Source organism: Spea bombifrons, chromosome 11, assembly GCF_027358695.1.
Source record: "Spea bombifrons isolate aSpeBom1 chromosome 11, aSpeBom1.2.pri, whole genome shotgun sequence".
Classification (NCBI taxonomy): Eukaryota; Metazoa; Chordata; class Amphibia; order Anura; family Pelobatidae; genus Spea; species Spea bombifrons.
The window spans coordinates 9,771,459-9,790,938 of NC_071097.1; the positions used below are offsets into that span (position 1 = coordinate 9,771,459).

General features: G+C 41.4%; 1 protein-coding gene across 1 annotated transcript; it reads left to right on the forward strand.

Moving 5' to 3' along the window:
- Window positions 1-626: 626 nt before the first annotated feature.
- On the forward strand, window positions 627-19,072 carry ELOVL3 (ELOVL fatty acid elongase 3). The gene is made up of 4 exons (XM_053450935.1): window positions 627-802; window positions 10,411-10,542; window positions 17,113-17,264; window positions 17,808-19,072. The coding sequence occupies exons 1-4, from the start codon at window positions 705-707 to the stop codon at window positions 18,227-18,229; spliced, it is 804 nt and encodes a 267-aa protein (XP_053306910.1). The 5' UTR covers window positions 627-704; the 3' UTR covers window positions 18,230-19,072.
- The last annotated feature ends 408 nt before the right edge of the window (window positions 19,073-19,480 follow it).

Below are 19,480 nucleotides of genomic sequence, written 5' to 3' on the forward strand. Positions count from 1 at the left end.
TTAGCCATTTGTCCTGAGGCAATAGTTTTGAGTGTCAAATAATTCCAGTACCTTCTCAAATGTTTGAAATTTCCGCCCACTAGTACCACACAAACACATGCAATGTCTGTTACTAAGAAACAGGAATTAGCAGGACATAGGTCACTGTGTTTTACTATAAGATTTACTTAATGATTTACAATGGGTGCAACACACAATTTATGAGGTACATGAGATGTATTCATATAAATTACTAAACAGGTACAACCACTGAATAATATAAAATATGGCAATAAACTTCTTCTAACCTACTGGTGGAGACTTCGCATAGGTTTGCAATTAGGTACTAAGCCAGGTAACAGAACAGCAGGCTAAAACATAAATCCATATAATGTGTGTTTTATATTTATTTATATATATATATATATATATATATATATATATATATATATATATATATATATATATATATACATATACATATACATATACATATACACACACAAATACACACGTTGCCAGTGATTCTAAAAGTTCTCCAATTCTCGACACACAGGTTTGGCTGTTGCAAGGCTAGGAGTGTCAAATGGGCGTGGCATATACCTGACTGGTTGAACCGGCTTCTCTGTGCTAGTCTGAAGTCATCCTTTCGATAGCGCAGCAGGTGTGCACATGTGAGTTAACTACTACTGATAAAATTAGAGTAATAAGATCCACTGGCACACATGGAGGAGCGCAATGTGTCTGCGGTCCTTCTGCAAGAATATGACTTCGAAAGACGCTTTGATGACGAGAGGGCCATCCGGTGGATGCAGGAGAACTGGTAAGTGATGTGATGAAGTGGCATTGAGGTTGCTAATCTGTTATATTAAAAGATATATATATATATATATATATATATATATATATATATATATATATATATATATATATATATATATATATATATATATAGCGCGAAGCAACAGGAGTATATAGTGTATCTTTGGAAATTGTCCACAACAAGTAATATAGGTGTCTTACAGTGTTGTAAGATTAACTTCTTTGTTTACACAGTGCTCTTACTAGGTATCAAGTTTATCGAGTTTTTATCTTACTGAAAGAATAAGCCGGGGTGCTATATACCATATATATATATATATATATATATATATATATATATATATATATATATATATATATATATATATATATATATAATTACACACACACACAGTTTGTGAAATGTTGTGTAGTTTCCATAACAACCAATAAACCAATAGAACAAGCTTGCTGATTGTCCTGCACCCTTCCTGAAGTTACATTTGTATGTAACTTGAATGTTCTTTAACCCCTTAAGGACAATAGGGGTTTTTACTCCTAGTATATTGAGGGACAATGGCTCTTTTAACGTTTTTCAGTGTTACTGTTTAGCTGTGATTTTCTTCTTTCTCATTTCGTGCTTCCACACATATTATATATTGTTTTTTCCAGGACAAACAGGGCTTTCTTTAGATACCATTCATTTTATCATATCATCTAATTTACTATAAAAAAAATGATAAAATATGGGGATTTTTTGTTAAAAAAATACTTTTTCTCACTTTTTAAACAGAAAACTTTTACTCATCTGCAAAAACTAATGAAAAAACCTGTTAAATAGATTCTACTATTTGTCCTGAGTTTAGAAATACCCAATGTTTTTATGTTTTTTTGCTTTTTTCTGCACGTTATGGGGCAATAAGTACAGGTAGCGTTTTGCTATTTCAAAACCTTTTTGTCCAAATCTGGTAATTCTTCCCCCCATGTGCCATTTCGGGTATCTTTGAAGCCGGCCAATGCAATTTACCCCTTCAAATCATATATTTTCAAAAACTAGACACCCCAAGGTATCTGAAATACTGGTATTTTAACCCTTTCCATGCACTAATTTTACCACCACCCTTTGTGAAACTTTATGGTAGTAAATTTATTTTGTATTTTTTTCACACATGTTGTACTTCAGGTATAAATGTATCGCTCCTGGTGTATGTCCGTGTCAAACAACACCCCAATATATGTTCAGTAACATCTCCTGAGCGCAGTGATACCCCCCATGCATGGGTTTGTAGGGTTATTTGGGAGGTAAAATGCCGCCTTTGTGAGGTGTGTATTTTTTGCCATTTAGACATCTGCCCCATGTCCCATATTTGGGACATCTTTGAACCCGGCCAATTCAATTTACCCCATCAACTCATATATTTTTTAATACTACCCTATGGGCATTTGTAATGCCAATATTTTAACTCTTTCCATGCTGGAATATTTTTGAAGATAAAGAATTTTAGGACTTGCTTATTAAAAACAATTTTTTTTTTTGGTGACAGTGGGGATTTTTACATGTTACCATATTTTTTTTAATTTTTTTTAAACATTTTTGACCAATTTTTTTTAGTAGGCTATATGCTACGTGAAAAACGTTTCTCTTTTTCCTCTGATCTTCCCTGCATTGATCACGCTGAGCAGCAAACAAGTCTCTGTGGCCTTGCATTGCTGATTGCAATGTGGGCGATTGGCCAGCAGGGGAGCAATCAGAGATCCCAGCAGGGTCTACATAGGACATGCTGGGTGTATCCTGTCCTCCTGTGGCCTTCCAGGTAGTTCCACCTATCCAAGTAGGGCAGAAAATTATAAAACTCCCGACTGGGTACCTCCGTCAATAGCTGCTTTCTTGTTTCCTAGAACTGTATATGGGCACACTCCAAAGCACCAACTCTCCAGTCACCCAAATCACTAGCCGAAGCTTAATGCAGGGTGAAGTACAGGAACTGTTTATTCAGAGTTACACATGGGGTTTTTAATACAGACATAAATTAATTTTCAACATAGTGGAATACAATGGGGGGAGGTATGGGGAAATAACTTGACACTTCCTGGTTGCAACCTGGCTGTCTGCCAGACATAATCCCCTCAGCAAGTGATAAGACAATATACTTCTGGGGGTAGCTGAAAACATGGGGAGACACAGGGAAAAGTTGACATACAATAAATAATTCCAAAACATCATCTGTGTTGGCAAGGTACAGGAACAATCCCAAATCAATATCAGCACTCCACAGTCCTCAGATATTCCTCTAATATTTAGGAAATATGGAAAAACCTGTACCAGGGGAAAAATCAGTAGAAACGGACCCCTGTGCCTACACACAGAAGTCTTTACAAGGCCAGGGCCCATAGTCGGTAGAGAGGAGGCTGGCTCTCAGGCCTCTCCAGGGGCCCCAATGATTGAGAGTTCCATCACACTCCTCCTGCCCTGGGCCTGCATACCTCTGCCGGCCTATTGCCTACCTTTTTCCGACTGGCCTCCTGCCTATGTCACCAGGCCTCCTGCCTGGATCTACCTAGGCTTGCTTACCTCTGCAGGCCTCCTGCCTGCGATAGACCTCACTACATGGGGCAATTGTTCCCACTAGGTTATTTTTTGCCCCCACACCGAATTCGGACACTGAGGGCGCAATCAGTCTGGTTCTGTCAAATGTAGAGGCGGTGGCTGCCCAATGAGCCAGTTGGCACACCTTACAACTTTCTTACCCTGGCAAATCAAGACATCAGGAGCGGAACTTGAGAAGTATTTGCTGCTGTGCATGTGCGGTAGCCTTCTCTCTCAAGCTTCCCGCACCACCATATCTTAAGTCACTGGGAAGGCTTACTGCGCACGGTCATGTAGGGCTATGTGCACTATGCATTCTCTGGTGTGTCCTGGACCCCGGAGAATGCTGTCAGGGCTGTGGTCTTGAATCCTGCTGTCCTGCCGGGCTCTACCTTTGTCCAGAAAAGAGGGACAGTGCTTAGTCACTCTTTTCCCTCTTAGAGCTTAGTGGGTTAGAGGGGGGGGGATCAGGGCTGTCCCTCGCACAGTTAGGTAGTATGGGTTGGGGAGATCACAGATCTCCCTCTAACTATCCCAACATTACTTGAGCGCAATGTCGTTAATGCCAGAGCTTGGCTTCTGTGCTCCTTATCGCTGTTCAGTGGCAGTTGATGCTGAGCGCCGGGACATGTCCTTTCCTGGCCCTCAGCATAAATCACTGTGCGTACTGCCAGGGAACGGCAAAGGAGAGGTCAGAATCACGTGTCGTGCATGATACTAAGTTTAAGAGCTCAGAAAATTTCAAGACAGGTTTTCTCAGCAGAAACTCTGTTCTGTTTATGGCCATTTCCCTGCAAGTGGTTAAGTTTTGACATGTGCTGGATCTAAATCGGATGATACCTATGCTCATCTAAGCACTGTCCTGCTGTACTGATCAACATTGACTATATGTGATGTTTCTGTCAGCTAAATATCAGATGTCTTTCAGAAGGGATTTCACTAGTAGATACTACACTAGTCCCTTTTCCATTGACCATACTAGTATTTAATCTTTAAGAATGGGTTCTTTAAGTAGCCCTCTACATTAAGAACCGTACCTCCAGTTTGTGGTGTCTCAAGTATTCCACTCTCTGAACCAGATTATTTGTCAGTGTTGTCCCAAATCCAAAGAATGACTCTACGGGTTAGATGTATGCAGATGTTTGACATTTATTTATATAGGTCAACTTCCTGTAGAAGTTGTCCAGATTACCTTTGAAGACCCTAGTTAAGGACCATTATTGCCAGTTGTATTATGTTGCTGATTCTAAAATTTATATGGAATAAAGAAAAGAAACCCCAAAGGTTATGGGTGAATATAGTGATATAATAATAATCCTTCCCTTTTGTTCGCAGCTTCCCAAATAACACTATTTCTCCAAGTGTGGGAACATCAATATACAAAACAGTTGGGGCGCAGAACATAAGGGGAAATAAAAATAGTGCAATATTGCAGTCAGACACTAGATGGAGTGTATAGCAAATAAATCCACTCACAAACGAAGTGATAATGTCAAGCCCATCCACAAATTTCAGTGTAAAATTGTGTTTAATCGCTTCATAAAATCTGAAAGACAAACAGACTAAAATGGTGTGGTATCTCAGGTATGTTGGAATAAGGAATCAGGATATGTCTGGCACAGTATCGATCTCTGATGCATTCTCTGGTGTGTCCTGGACCCTGGTTTTATTTACAGTTGTGTGGCACCGTAGGTAGAGTACTGGGGGCTAGAATAGATTTAAGGTTCTCAGTTTTTCTGTAAATAATGTTGTTTTTCAGGTAAGTGGTCTTTTAGGACACAGTCTTGCTTTAAAATAGGCCAACATTTTTGCATAGCTTTTTTAAATATGAATGCCTTATCGTTATATTTTGTTAAGAAGGCAAAATCAAAGGTTTCATTGGTTTGAGGTTTTTTGCTACCTAGGAGATCATCTCTCTCTTTCTCTTTTATGGATTTAAAACTTCTGTCTAGCAGTTCTTGTGGATAGCTCCTCTCTGCAAATCTAGCTTATAATTGTCCACTCTGAGCTATGAAATCTTTCATCTGTGCAGTTTCTGCAAATGCAGGCCACTTGGCCTTTTGGTATATTTCGCAGCCAGCTTGGGTGGTGACAACTGGAATAGTCAATAAAACCATTTCCATCTGTAGGTTTGAAATAGGTTCTCGAGTGTATTTGATTTTCGTGTATATATAGTGTAAGATCTAAAAAGTTGATTTCATTTTTATTAATACAGGAGGTAAACTGGAAATTGTGGTGGTTAGCATTCATGTGGGACATAAATAGGTTGAGATAATAAGGATGTCATCTATGTAGCGGCACCAGAGGACCAGATTTGCCAAAAAAGGGTTGTTGGACCATATGGACTCTGCTTCCTAGTCCGCCACATATAAGTTAGCGTAACTGAGTGCGAATCTGGTCCCCATCGCGGTGCCATAAAACTGATCTTCGAACCAGAAATAATTCTGTTGTAAAATAAATTCTATACATTCTAAAATAAACTGGTTCTGTAGAGGATCCATATTCTTGTCTCGTTCTAACACTTTATGTATAGCCTGTAAACCCACCGAACTGTGAGGAATAACCGTGTACAAGGAAGACACGTCTATTGTGGCCCAGAGATACTCTGGGGACCATTCTGTATGTTGTAAAATATTTAGTATCCCTTACATATGAAGGGACCCGAGGTACATAATTTTTGGAGGAAGGAATCTACGTATTGTGATGTGTTACTTGTTAATGAATTGATGCCGCTAATGTTTGGTCTCCCTGGAGGAGCAGTTAAATTATTGTGTATTTTTGGCAGAAAGTAGACGATAGCCACTTTAGGACAAGCGTTTTTATTGGACTACTTCGGACTTTGATGGACTTTGGGACTTTACATGCTTATGTGCACAGAGATCGATACTGTGCCAGACATAACTGTAAGTGTATCCTGATTCCTTATTCCAACATACCCGAGATACCACACCATTTTAGTCTGTTTGTCTTCCAGATTTTATGAAGCAATTAAACACAATTTTACACTGAAATTTGTGGATGGGCTTGACATTATCAATTCGTTTGTGAGTGGATTTATTTGCTATACGCTCCATCTAGTGTCTGATTGCAATATTGCACTATTATTTTTATTTCCCCTTTTATGTTCTGCGCCCCAACTGTTTTGTCTAAAGTTTACATGGGCTGGAAAGGAACCTTCTCCTGACCAATGTACTCTTGCTAATGGGACTTTGTTAAATCTTGGGCAGAAGCAGCTGGCATGTCTATAATCTGGTTTGGTAAGGCAGCAGTTTTGGAAGAATGTGCTAAACTATTTTTGTCTTCTTTAGCTGACATTTCTGCTGTCATTTTGTTTCCTCCCTGTTGCTTTGTTATATCTCCTACTACATGCTACCAGGAATGACATGGAAACAAAAAATTCTCACATTGCGATCTCCCTGTAACACAATACCCACCCTAGTAACATTTTGTATTTAAGTTTCGCTTTGTTATTCACTGAGGATAAGGATGAGCAGGAAAATGCCGCTCGTCTTATATTCGAGTTCCTTTTATAATCTGAGCTCAAATAAAGGTCTGACTATAAAATTAAGATCCAGATCCCCCTAGGGCTGCAGGGGACCTGGTTCCTCCTCTATGGCAGCCGGTGGACATCTGCGCAATGCGTGCAGACAACCTCCGCTGCTGCCGTCACTTCTGCTGGGGCTTCTATGACCATGTTCCGACATGACATGACCTTCCGGTGCTCCATCATTGAAGCCCCAGCGGAAGTGCCGGCAGAAGCGGAGGTTGTCTGCGCGCATCACACAGACATTAACCGGCTGCCAGAGGGGAGGATCCCTCACAGTGCTGAAGGGGTCCTGGATCCTCCCCTCTGGCAGCCGGTTAATGTCTGCGCGATGCGTGCAGACAACCTCCGCTGCTGCCGGCACTTCCGCTTGGGCTCCTATGATGGAGCGCCAGCGTGACAAGTCCTTCCAGTGCTCAGTCATAGAATCCTCGGCAGAAGAGGAGGTTGTCTACACGCATCACACAGATGTCCACCTGCATATAGGGGGTATAAGGCATATCTGGGCGGCAGAGTGGCATATAAGGGGTTATGATGCGTATTTGGGAAACAGAGTGGCAAGCCTGGGGGCAGATGTGCATAACTGTGGGCAGATGTGCATAACGTGTGGGCAGGATGGCAAAAAATAGTTTACATGTGATTTACATGTGAATTACCGTATTTGCTCAATTATAAGACCCTAATTATAAGATGACCCCCCCAAAAAAATATAAATATTAATTTAGGGGGGGGCAACCTGAATATAAGACTACCCTATAGGAAAAAAGTTATTAGTAAATATTAATTCACATGTAAACTATTTTTTCATATTTAATAAAAACTGAGCAGCAGTGGAGCTTGCGTGTGTGCATCCCGCAAACGTTCACTGGGTGCGGGATGCGCACAGACAACCCCCGCTGCTGATGACAATTCCGCCCGGGCTTCTAATGGTTGAGCTCCAAAAGGTCATGTGATGCCGGCGCTCCGTCATAGAAGCCCCCAGAGGAAGTGCCGGCAGCATCAAAGGCTGTCAGAGAGAAGGATCCAGGTCCCCTGCAGCGCTGTGGGGGATCTGGATCTTAGTCTTGTCATCAGACCTCTATTTGAGGTCTGATTAGAAGACGACCTCAAATATAAGACAAGGGATATTTTATAAGGTAATATTTACTAGTAATACCTTTTTTCCTATAGGGTAGTCTTATATTCAGGCTCTTTTTTCTAAATTAATATTCAAATTATGGGGAGTTGTCTTATAATCAAGCAAAGGCGGTAATTTTCTGCCCTACCTGGATAGGTGGCGCTTTTTCTCCTACTACATGCTACCCAAAAGAAAAAGAAAGAAATTCTCAGGTAAGTGATTCACACTCTTCCCACAAAGAAAAAGTAAAGAGAAAAAAAAGTATTTATTTTACCAAAATTAAATATTACATTGTGACAACACTGGCATACATAACATGTATCAGCGATCCAGAAATTGACCTCTATCCATATTGCACTGATAACCAATAAAAATATTTTTTTTTAAAAAGCCCTTACATCCCATCGCTGTAGCACTGGATGTAAAGTATAATCCCCTGACTGTGTTCACTACCCCAAATCCTTTAAGTCAAATAGGGTACTATATAAGGGATGGATGTGGCCCTTTAGAACATTACAGACATAACCCACATACATAATTTTTATGTTGCCAAACATGAATTGAGGCTTTCTTCTACCATGTAGAAGTTCTAAGAAAATCATAATAAAATACACTAGCACCCACAATTGATTGTTTTGTATGGCTTCAAACGAAAGCCCTATTGTTTCCGAAAAAATATTTATAATATGTGGGTACATCAAACAATGGGAAAACTTAACCCCTTCAGTGCCAAGGGATTTTTGTACCTTTAAATATAGCTCGGGAGCGATTTGTTTAAATTTTTGCAATGTAGTATGAGTAATTTAGTAAAAACTAGAGGATACAAATACAAAATAAATGTTCTTCTCTGAATCCTTACAGAATTGGTTAATTTGGCAGAAAATACTGTAAAAACAATTCAGGTGTCCTCATTTTGGAAATGCCTGTTATACATAATTAATATGCTTCCCCAGCAGTTATAGGGCATACACTATGGTTTCAAAACTGCTGCATTTTTACATTTAGTATGCTGGGTTAGCAATATTAAGCCATTCACCAGAGTTGACGTACTTGGCACATCATGACTTTAACAAGGCATTCAGCTACACAGAAAACCCACCCCAGTGTGAGAGATTTTGCCTCTCACAAGATGGCAGGGTCTCCAATAGACTCTCTCCAGAACTGGAGCTGCGCTGGCACTGTGGCTAGCCGAAGCTTAGCTACACAGTGTGACCATTGTCCTGAAACGGACAATAAAGGATCATAGCAGCCCACCCCAAGCATCAGACAGCACTCGTGTTGAGGTGAAAACAGGACTCAGTTTACACACCAGTATTTAAACAGTAAAAGGTGTTTTTTACTTACAATAGACATAGCAAGCCACACAAAGTTCTCCATCAGGTCCTCCTTTGCACACGGCTCAGTATTTGCACTCAGCCCACCTCAACCCAGTAGGGGGTTGCTATTGTAGTTTGTGTGGAGGATCGTAAACACAGGCTTTTTCCTGACTTCTGGACAAAACCTGCTGGATTTCTGATCCAGGTGCAAATACTGGCCATGGAGGTCTCTGTCCTATAAGTCCTGACCTGATGGCGTGTAACACCACACATAAACCTCCTCTCAAAATGCAGTAACCCCAAATCTGTATCAGAGCTCCACAGTCTTTTGAGTCTCTGGTACTTGTGGAAACTTGCCACTCTGTTCCAGGGGAAGAGGTTGCCCCCTGTACCCACCTCCCCAAAAACAGAACCCCTTCCACATAATTTAAAGACAACATCACTAAACATGTCATATGACAATGGCTTGGCCATCTGAACTCTCCAGGGGGCTAGTCTTAAATACATCCCTGGCTAAAGCAAGACCCTAACCAGAGCAGGCCTTAAATGTTCTGGCGCCCTGTGCGGACTACTCCTCTGGCGCCCCCCCATCCCAAAAAAAAGAAAGGGAAAAAAATCTCCCCCCTGCCCCTTATCACTATATCTACCCCCTATCCTTACTTGCCTTGTTGCCGGAGTCCTGCGGTGGGAGCGGGAGGCGTCCGTCTTCCCGCTCTGCCGCGGTGCACGCTTCACAGCTGAGCGCCACCCTAGTTCCCAGTAGTTACCTAGTTATGCTCCTGTAGCACGGCTTGCTATTTTGTTCTGTGATTCAGCGTAGACTAGTGATTCACCATTACACACAATCTTTGTCATTGATCCCACCAAGGTCTCCTTGTCCGTAGCCTTCCTTTATACTTTTTTTGTATATGCTTTCATTATTTTACTCACATGTGCGCACGTATATATTTCTCGCATTGAAAATGTTATCGTTAAATTATAGATAGTATCTATAACATAAAACATGCATTTTTTTTTCCAAAATGAGCTAAATTAGTTGAAGCTGAAACTTATTCTACACCCACAGGAGCAAATCTTTCTTCTTTTCCCTGCTGTATGCTGCCCTGATATTTGGAGGTCAGCGAGTCATGAAAGAGAGGAGGAGGTTTGAACTTCGTAGGCCACTCTTCCTTTGGTCCTTTACTCTAGCTCTGTTTAGGTAAGTGCGTGCTGTGAAAAAGATATGTCCAGACAAATGTAATAACTTTGGCTTATTTCTCACTTGCGAATTAGAATGTACTAAGCTTATATTGTTCTATACCGCTATATACACTGATGGTGTATCGTGCCCAAAAACCTTACAGGTTACAAAAATTTAACAAGGAAAATCATGGTTGAGGAAACATAGCATAAAAAGGTTGAAAATCAACCTTTTTATGCTATGTTTCCTCAACCATGATTTTCCTTGTTAAATTTTTTGTGCACCCACACAATTTATATATTGTTTTTTGCAAGCACATCACTTTCTTTTGATACCATTTTTAGATGTATAGTACAGCATTTTAGTATGAACTACACATTTGAAAAGACACTGTTTTTTATATTGTAATTGTCCCCAAACTAGTTAAGTTGACCAAAATATATTAATGTAAAACCCAACATGCAGTGAAGTTTCTGTTTGTTTGGAAACTACGGGAGACAAAATTGGAACATCACCGTTCCCTATTTTCAAACTTGAAACTTTCAATTTTTATTTTCTGAAGCCTGTGTCTGCTTTGGGACTGTATAGCAGCCCACCAGCTCAAAAAACCCCACAAAAGGATTTATTTTTCAAGAGAAGCCTACCCAGGGTAATTCACAAGGAGCATATGGGCACTTATCATGCAACTATATGGTTACCAATCTCTAGCAAAAGGTGCTGCAGCATTAATTCTCATTACACCACATATGTTTTTTTGTATTTATTTAATTGTGCAACAGGAAACATAATAGGGTAAGGTAGGCACACAGAAAATAAACAGTTAAGTTATAATACACTATACAAACACAGCCCTTTTCTCTTTACGTGAGCTGTATACAGGCACACTCCAAAGTGCCGTCTCTCCAGTCACCCAAATCACTAGCTGCAGGGAGAAGTACAAGAACTGTTTATTCAGAGTCATATCTACCAAAATCCATTAAAAAATTTCCAAATATCAGTTGAGGGGGGCCAACCCGTATGTATTCCCATCCCCCGCACACAAAATAGGATTGTGAATACCGCCTCCTGCGTGATAGATCTAACGAAAAAACAGTTGATCTTAACGGATCAAACGAATAACTACCAAAATCCATAAAAAAATCCAAATCTCAGTAATTAGGCTAAAACTAACAAAAATTTGGTCTGATCAAACCTGATCTAACGCGGAGCTATCATAATCGGTAACATTTTGTTGAAATTTTTGTTAAGGGGGGGCTGGCTACGGGTTAGCCCCCTGAGAAAGAGTAGATGTAACGGAAAAACAGTTGATCAAACCTGATCTAACAAATGCGATGATCTTTTGTTAAAATTCTTAATATGGGGGGGGGATAACCCGGGGGAGGTCTTTTTTTTTTGTGGTTTTCACTCATTTATTTTCTGCTTCTGTTACAATACACAACCTAAATGATCTGCCTATTTTCTAAAATATTTGTTACTATAATAAAGCCCACATCCACCAAACATATAGCATACATGATTCTATTTGCACAGCATTTATTGACTTTTGTTAGGCCTATAAACTATTGTTTTCACTGTGTGAAACAACTCATTCATAAACTATCTGTCATAGCTCATTGATCATTTTTTCCCTAAGGGGGAAAAAGTCTTAACATTTTGTGGAACCCCAATGGTTTATAAATTCAAACATTAGCTTAATAATCTGTTCTTCCCTGACATCCTGTATAAAAGGCAGGTAAAATGAGAAAAGCATTGCAATAATCGTTAATTTCTAATGATAATTTCTTTTCCCTTAGTCCTAACGGCAGCACAAGAGGGGTACTACTGCCCCTGTGAACAATTAGGACAGGTGGAAAATTAATGATTTACACAATTAAATAAGCAATTAACCCCCTTTACCCCCCCTATAAAGGGAACTCCACCCCAAACCTCAGTGTGCTATAACAAGAATAATAAAAAATATAAGAGGGAGGGATATTAGTGTGCTGCCGTTAGGACTAAGGGAAAACAAATTATCGTTAGAAAGTAACGATTCCCTTACGTCCTAACTGGCAGCACAAGAGGGGAAGTAGCTAGAAGACCGAAGGCAGTGTCTTCCGAACGTCTAAAATTTAGCCTATAATAGCTTATAAAAGTGGAGTTAGAACTCCAGGAGGCTGCAGCACAAATATGTTGAAGAGGGATGAGGCCCCTCTCAGCAGCAGAGGTAGCTACCGCTCTGGTAGAGTGAGCGCGGACAAAGACGGGAGGAAGCAAGCCTTGAGCTGAGAAGGATTCTCTGATGGCTTCCTTAATCCACCTGCTCAGGGATGGTTTAGAAGCTTTAGATCCTTTGTTCCTGCCAAAAAACTGTAGAAGGAGATTTTCATCTTTCCTGAAGACACCGGATCTTGTAGATAGATCTGCAGACATCTGGAGACGTAAGAGTATGTAGAAGAGATTCTTCTTCTGTTGAAGGATCCGGGTGAAAAACAGGTAGAGAAATTACCCGATTAATGTTCTGAAACGAAGGAAAAAAGCTGGCAGGAACCTTAGGAGAACCCTATCAGGCAGGAATAGGGTTTAAGGCTCAAAGGCACACAGAGCTTGCAACTCACCAATTCTCTTGGCAGAGATGATCGCCACTAGGAAGGCAGCCTTCCAGGAAAGGTACTTCATGTCCCCGCTTTCCAATGGCTCGAAGGGGGAGAGCATAACCCCCTGAGCAAGACAGTAAGGTCCCATTGAGGAACTGGTCTCAGGATCTTAGGTTTTAACCTTTCGGCTCCTTTAAGGAACCTCCTGATAAGGGGTTCTTGGGACATGGGGGGGATCTGAGAAACCCACTTAGTTCTTCGCACACCATAATGAAAAAGAGCATCTAATCCGGTTGTAAGCTCTATTAGTAGACACTGCTCTCAAATGAGACAAAGTCCCAAAGACCCCAGAAGAGAGTCCACTATCCTTCAATAGGGAGCTGTCAATCTCCAGGCTGTCAGATTGAGAATTCTCAGATCTAGGCGAGAACCTGTGCCCAGAAACACAGGGTTCTCTGATATTGGAAGCTTCCAGTACAGACCCTGACTCATCCCCATGAGCTGGGTGAACCATGAGCTCTTTGGCCAGAATGGAATTATTGCAATAATCGAGGTCTGGTCTGATCTTCATCAATACCCTTGGTATCATGGAAATTAGAGGGAAGATGAAAGCTAGCCCGAACCTCCAAGGGATGGACAGAGCATCTATCGCCCAAGGGTTGTCCTCCCTGTAAAGGGAGCAGAAGATCTTCACCTTGGCGTTAAACCTCGTAGCCATTAAGTCGATTTCTGGCATTCCCCACCGAAGAGTAATTTGATGAAATACTTCCTGGTTTAGGGACCACTCGCCTGGAACACTGAGACCCCGACGGTCCGCTACCACATTGAGAGATCCCCGAATGTGGACTGCAGAAAGGTGGGAGAGGTTCTGCTCTGCCCATGATAGGATCATCCCACTTCCTTGAGAAGAGGTCGAGATCTCGTGCCACCCTGTTTGTTGATGTAATAAACCGCCGTCATGTTGTCTGAACGAACCCTCACCGCTTTGCCGCGGATTTGAGGAGCAAAGTGAAGGAGCGCCAATCTGATTGCTCTGAGCTCTCTGAAGTTCGAAGACATAAGGCTCTCTGGACGGGACCAAGTACCTCGTACTGGAATGTCCTCTATATGGGCTCCCCAACCTAGAAGGGATGCGTCCATGGTCAACAGAATCCAGGCTGGCTGAATCAAGGACCTCCCGTCTTTCAGATGCTCCCACCAACTGAGGGAGCGACGGACTTGAGGAGACAGGGTGTACATTTTGTTCAACCCTAATGGGTTGTGATTCCAAATGCCCAAAACTTCTGATTGGAGAGGGCGTAGGTGCCAAAGGCCCCAAGGGACTGCATCTGCAGTCGCTGACATGTGCCCTAACATCTTTATAAGCGTTCTGATGGACACCGACTGAGGGGTCCTTAGAGAACTGGCGGCTCTGACAACCCGATTGTGTCTGTCGAGAGAGAGAGAGAGAGTCATCCGGGTCGAGTCGATTATGAATCCCAGAAACCTCCTGGAAGTGGATGGAACCAACCCGGACTTTTGGTAGTTTAGTATCCACCCTAACTGGTGGAGAAAAGCCGGAGCCTGCTGAAGATGAGAATACAGAATTTCTGTGGAAGTGGCTTTCAGAAGCCAATCATCTAAATATGGGACGATTTCTAGGCCTTCTAGTCTCAAGATTGCTACCACGCCAACTACAACCTTGGTAAAGGTATGAGGAGCAGAGTAGATTCTGAAGGGAAGGGCAGCAAACTGAAGGTGTTTCACTTCGCCACAAAGGGATACAGTCACACGCAGATACTTCCTGTTGGCTTGGCAAACAGGAACATGAAGGTAAGCGTCCTTCAAGTCTATAGAGACCATCACGTCTCCCGGCAGTAAGATATACTGTTCAAATAGCGAAGATCTATGATCATCCGCCAGTCTCCTGTATATAGGCGTGGATAGAAGCCTCTAGGACTCTTAGCCTCTCGCGCGAGAGAATCCTTGTCCGAACAAAATTCAGAGGAGGTAGGGAAACAAAAGGTTCTGGTATGGACCTCTCCCAAGCCTCCAGAAAAAAAGATAGATGACCTCCCACCCGGGGGTCAAGCACTGGAGGAGGGGTTACCGCCGGACTCTCTGGCGCCAGTCCTTTCTCTTCTCATAGGACCTGCTGGAGCGACCTGCTCCTCTCTTCTGAGTCCCCTGACGCCATTTGGATCTAGAAGGTCCCTGGGACGTGGATCCTCTGGACTGTCTGCCCCTCCCTCTAGAATCCTGCTGGGGGAGGGATTTGCCTTTCTTGTCAGAAAGGCCCTCCATGATCCTGTCCAGCTCACTGCCAAACAGCTTGCCAGGTTCTTAAGGCAACCCACAAAGCAAAAATATGGAGGCGTTGTCCTCTTTCCAGGGTTTTAACCATAGGGGTCTCCTTGCAGCAGCAGATAGCGCCATAGATTTGGAGGCTAGCTTCAGATGTTGAGGCGCAGCATCCGAAAGGAATTCCACAGCCAGTTGAGCTGTTTTAAACTGCTTCAAGATATCGTCTCTTGGAACACCTGCATCGATATCCGACTGTATTTGAGACATTCTGGTGCGCAGAAAATTAGTAACCTCACTAGAGGCAATAGCCACAGAAGCTGAGGCAGAAGCAGCCGCATAATTGCGGCGCAAGGAACACTCTGCGCGCCTATCCATGGCATCCTGTAAAGAAGATCCATAATCCGCCGGTACCACGGTCCTCTTGGACATTTTGGTGATGGCCATATCGACTTTAGGGGGAGGACCCCATGGGCCCTGCTGGTCTACATTAAGCGGAACCGCTTGGTGATAACCGGACCTTTTTCCGGGAATTTCCATTCAGTCTCCATTAACTTAATGAGACACTCATCCACTTTGAAGGCCCTTTGCCCTCTAGAGGTGGTTTCTGGAGCTTCCTTAGGGTCAACATCCTGGTCCCCCGACCGGATGGACTTTAGTAACCGTTGGGTTTTCTCAATGGGAAACCAGAACGATGAAGCAGGTTCTTCTTCTTCAGAAGAGTCAAGCTCATCTACAGTGAGATAAGCGTCTTCAGACATAGGGACCACCCTAGGAGGGGACTGGGCCCTAGGTCTCATTATCTGGAGTGAATCCTCAAATCTCTTGATTTGATCCAACAAAAATCTTTAACCCAAATCATCATATCACGTATATTGGGTTCTGCCTCAGGGGGATCTCTGCAACTTGAGCAGCGACTATAAGGGTAAGCATCCTCTAGAGGTGTATCACACCCGCGGCAGGTAAAATGCCTGTGCTTGGCAGTGGACTTGCACCCCCTCAGGAGCAGGATGCGCTGGAGTATGGGATGACATCTGCAAAAGAGATGACCAAAATAATATAAAGAGTTTTATTAAACATAAAAATCTTCTTAGTTACACCTACCCTGAGACTGAAAATGCAAGGGAAGGATAACACACAAAGCAAAAGATAGACAGGAGACTCTAGGAAGGCTAACTTAATAGATGTACCAAGAGACAGCCTAAAGGACACTGACAGGTTAATATACACTGGCAGAAAGCCAAAACAGGAAGCCACGCCCCCGGAAGTGACGTCAGACCCCACAAAAGAATCAGGAATCCAAGTAAGAACAAACTTTCTAAGGGATTACTACTGCTGCTGATGGAAAAGAAATGGATTCCTCCCCTCAGCAGCAAAAACTAGTACAGGGGAGGCATAGAGAAACTCCAGAACATCACAGACTAGATCAGCAGACATGAAGATAAGCAGCTGGGAGGAGACATCCAAACCAGTCAGAGACCACCACCTGTCCCAATATGTCCAAAGGACAGAAAAAAGCACACTGTGGTTAGGGGTGGAGTTCCCTTTATAGGGGGGGGCAAAGGGGGTTAATTGCTTATTTAATTGTGTAAATCATTAATTTTCCACCTGTCCTAATTGTTCACAGAGGCAGTAATACCCCTCTTGTGCTGCCAGTTAGGACGTAAGGGAAATGCCCTGTGCCATTACACAAGAAATATTTATTTATTTCGTTGCAAACACTTTTTATTTCCAGTATTATTGGGGCCATCCGGACTGGCTGGTATTTGGGAAGTTTACTTATCACCAGTGGCTTCAAGCAATCGGTCTGTGACCGTGGATTTTATAATGGGCCTGTTAGCAAATTCTGGGCCTATGCTTTTGTCTTGAGTAAAGTGCCTGAGCTTGGTAAGTCTGGTTTGTTTTGTTTTTTGTTTTTTTTTCTTCTTCTTCATTGTTGTACTTCTTTACCCTTGTTTCACTAAGAATATTTATTTTTCCTTTTTTATTTATTTATTTTTTTAATAACGACAATTTTATTCTGTCTTAATTTCCAAGCTTAAAGAAAATCCTTTAATTTCCCCCCAAGTATCTGGTGTTTCTCTGCAATATTTGTTCTCTACAGAGTGTTATGTGCCACAGGAATCCTTTATTGGGGCATTTTCCATAATGTGACAAAGACCCTGCTGATGTTATGCCCATATTTTTGCACCCCACCAGAAGGCACCGTCATATTTCTTTATTACCATTCTGATGTCCCAAATATTCCCTGGATGTCTCTCTCATTATCTTATTATCCTGTTATCTCCCCATTTTGTCCCAGACTTCAAATTGAAAGTGACTTGCTTTTATTTTTCCTTGATGAAAATGTTTGCTGAATGATTAAAAATGTACAAATTTGATAAGAGCATAAAATTTTCAAGTCTAACTCAACCTTTCTTTCTTTCAAAGGTGACACTCTGTTTATTGTGCTGCGAAAGCAAAGGCTGATCTTTCTTCATTGGTATCACCATATTACAGTGCTGCTTTACACTTGGTACACGTACAAAGACATGGTGGCAGGTGGGGGCTGGTTCATGACCATGAATTACACTGTCCACGCCTTTATGTATACATACTATACATTGCGGGCAGCTGGGATTCAGGTGCCACGGCCCTTTGCTATGTTTATCACAATCACCCAAATCTTACAGATGCTTATGGGTACTTTGGTCAATGCTCTGGTTTATCAATGGATGCAGGACAGGGCATGTGCAAGTACACTGCAGAATATATTCTGGTCAACCTTGATGTACACAAGTTACTTGGTACTCTTTTGTAGTTTCTTCTGTAAGTCATATTTAAAAGAACAAACACAAAAGAAGAGTGATTAACCTTAAATGGCCTTAATCGGCTGTTTTTGATGTAAAAATTCAGATTCCATGTAAAACATCCCGTAAAGTCAATGTTTTACATGTTTGTATTGATGGAAAGCTATGCCAATATCACATGAAGCTTAATTGAAAGTAATTTGGCAAGAAATGAAGACCCCATTATAACAATGTTTAATCTTTTAAGAAAATAATTTGTTGTAGAAAATCCTTAAGACACCTGATCCCTAAACATTGCATACAACTGCTAGTACATCAAACATGACATAGAGACATCCAACAAAATACCTCATCAATTCATCTATGGCCTTTCACTAGAATTAATGTAATGTAGAGGATAAAATATGTGTTCATCAGATGGTTCATGTGCATACAGATATTTGTTGTATGAACAAAGAAAAAGACTTAATTGACTTACCAGTTAACTTTATAGCAAGATACTATAAAAGCCGATTTCCACTTACCTCATATTGTGTATGTATTAACTTGCTGTTCCTGTCCATAAACCAGTTATCCAGATACATGACTTGGGAAGATTCACCTGGCATATTGTGTTAGGCATTGAGTCTACTGGTTACAAGCAACCATAATTCACCTACTTTGCTGGCTTTACCTGTCTACTGGCCTCACCCAACTGTAAAAACAATTAACTTTAGTGGGACATAATTGGGTTAAAGTATGAAAAGTAATTTTCTGAAGTTTGAAATAAGGTCTTACCAGCATAGCAGCTAGCAGAATGAGATGGACATTCCCTTGGTTGCTATGGTCATGAGATACATTTTCAAACATTGTACCATAATCAGTTTTTAGACCCAATCCCAAACATATCATAACTAATACTTACTTTCTTAAAATATGTATACATATTTTATACATTGAAGTTAACATATTTAACCTTATAATCAATGTTAAGTTTTAAAAGCCAAGAATATATATTTTGCAGTCATAAACCATATTGCATGCTGCAGGCTTGTCTTCAGACCTTAACATAAGCATTGTTTACACACGAACACCATTTCGTAATAAGACTAACTTTATAATGTTAAAGGATATCCATAATTACAGACTTGTAACATTAATACCTTAGACAATATGATTCTCTGTAATTTTAGATACAGAATTAAATCATAATTTAATTACTAAAAAAAGCAATGCATTGAAGGCTTCTTACCGGTGCTGTACCTATAGCAACAGTCTGAGCCAACTACAATTTCTGATCCAGAATTGGTTATAGATGATCCACTAATATATATT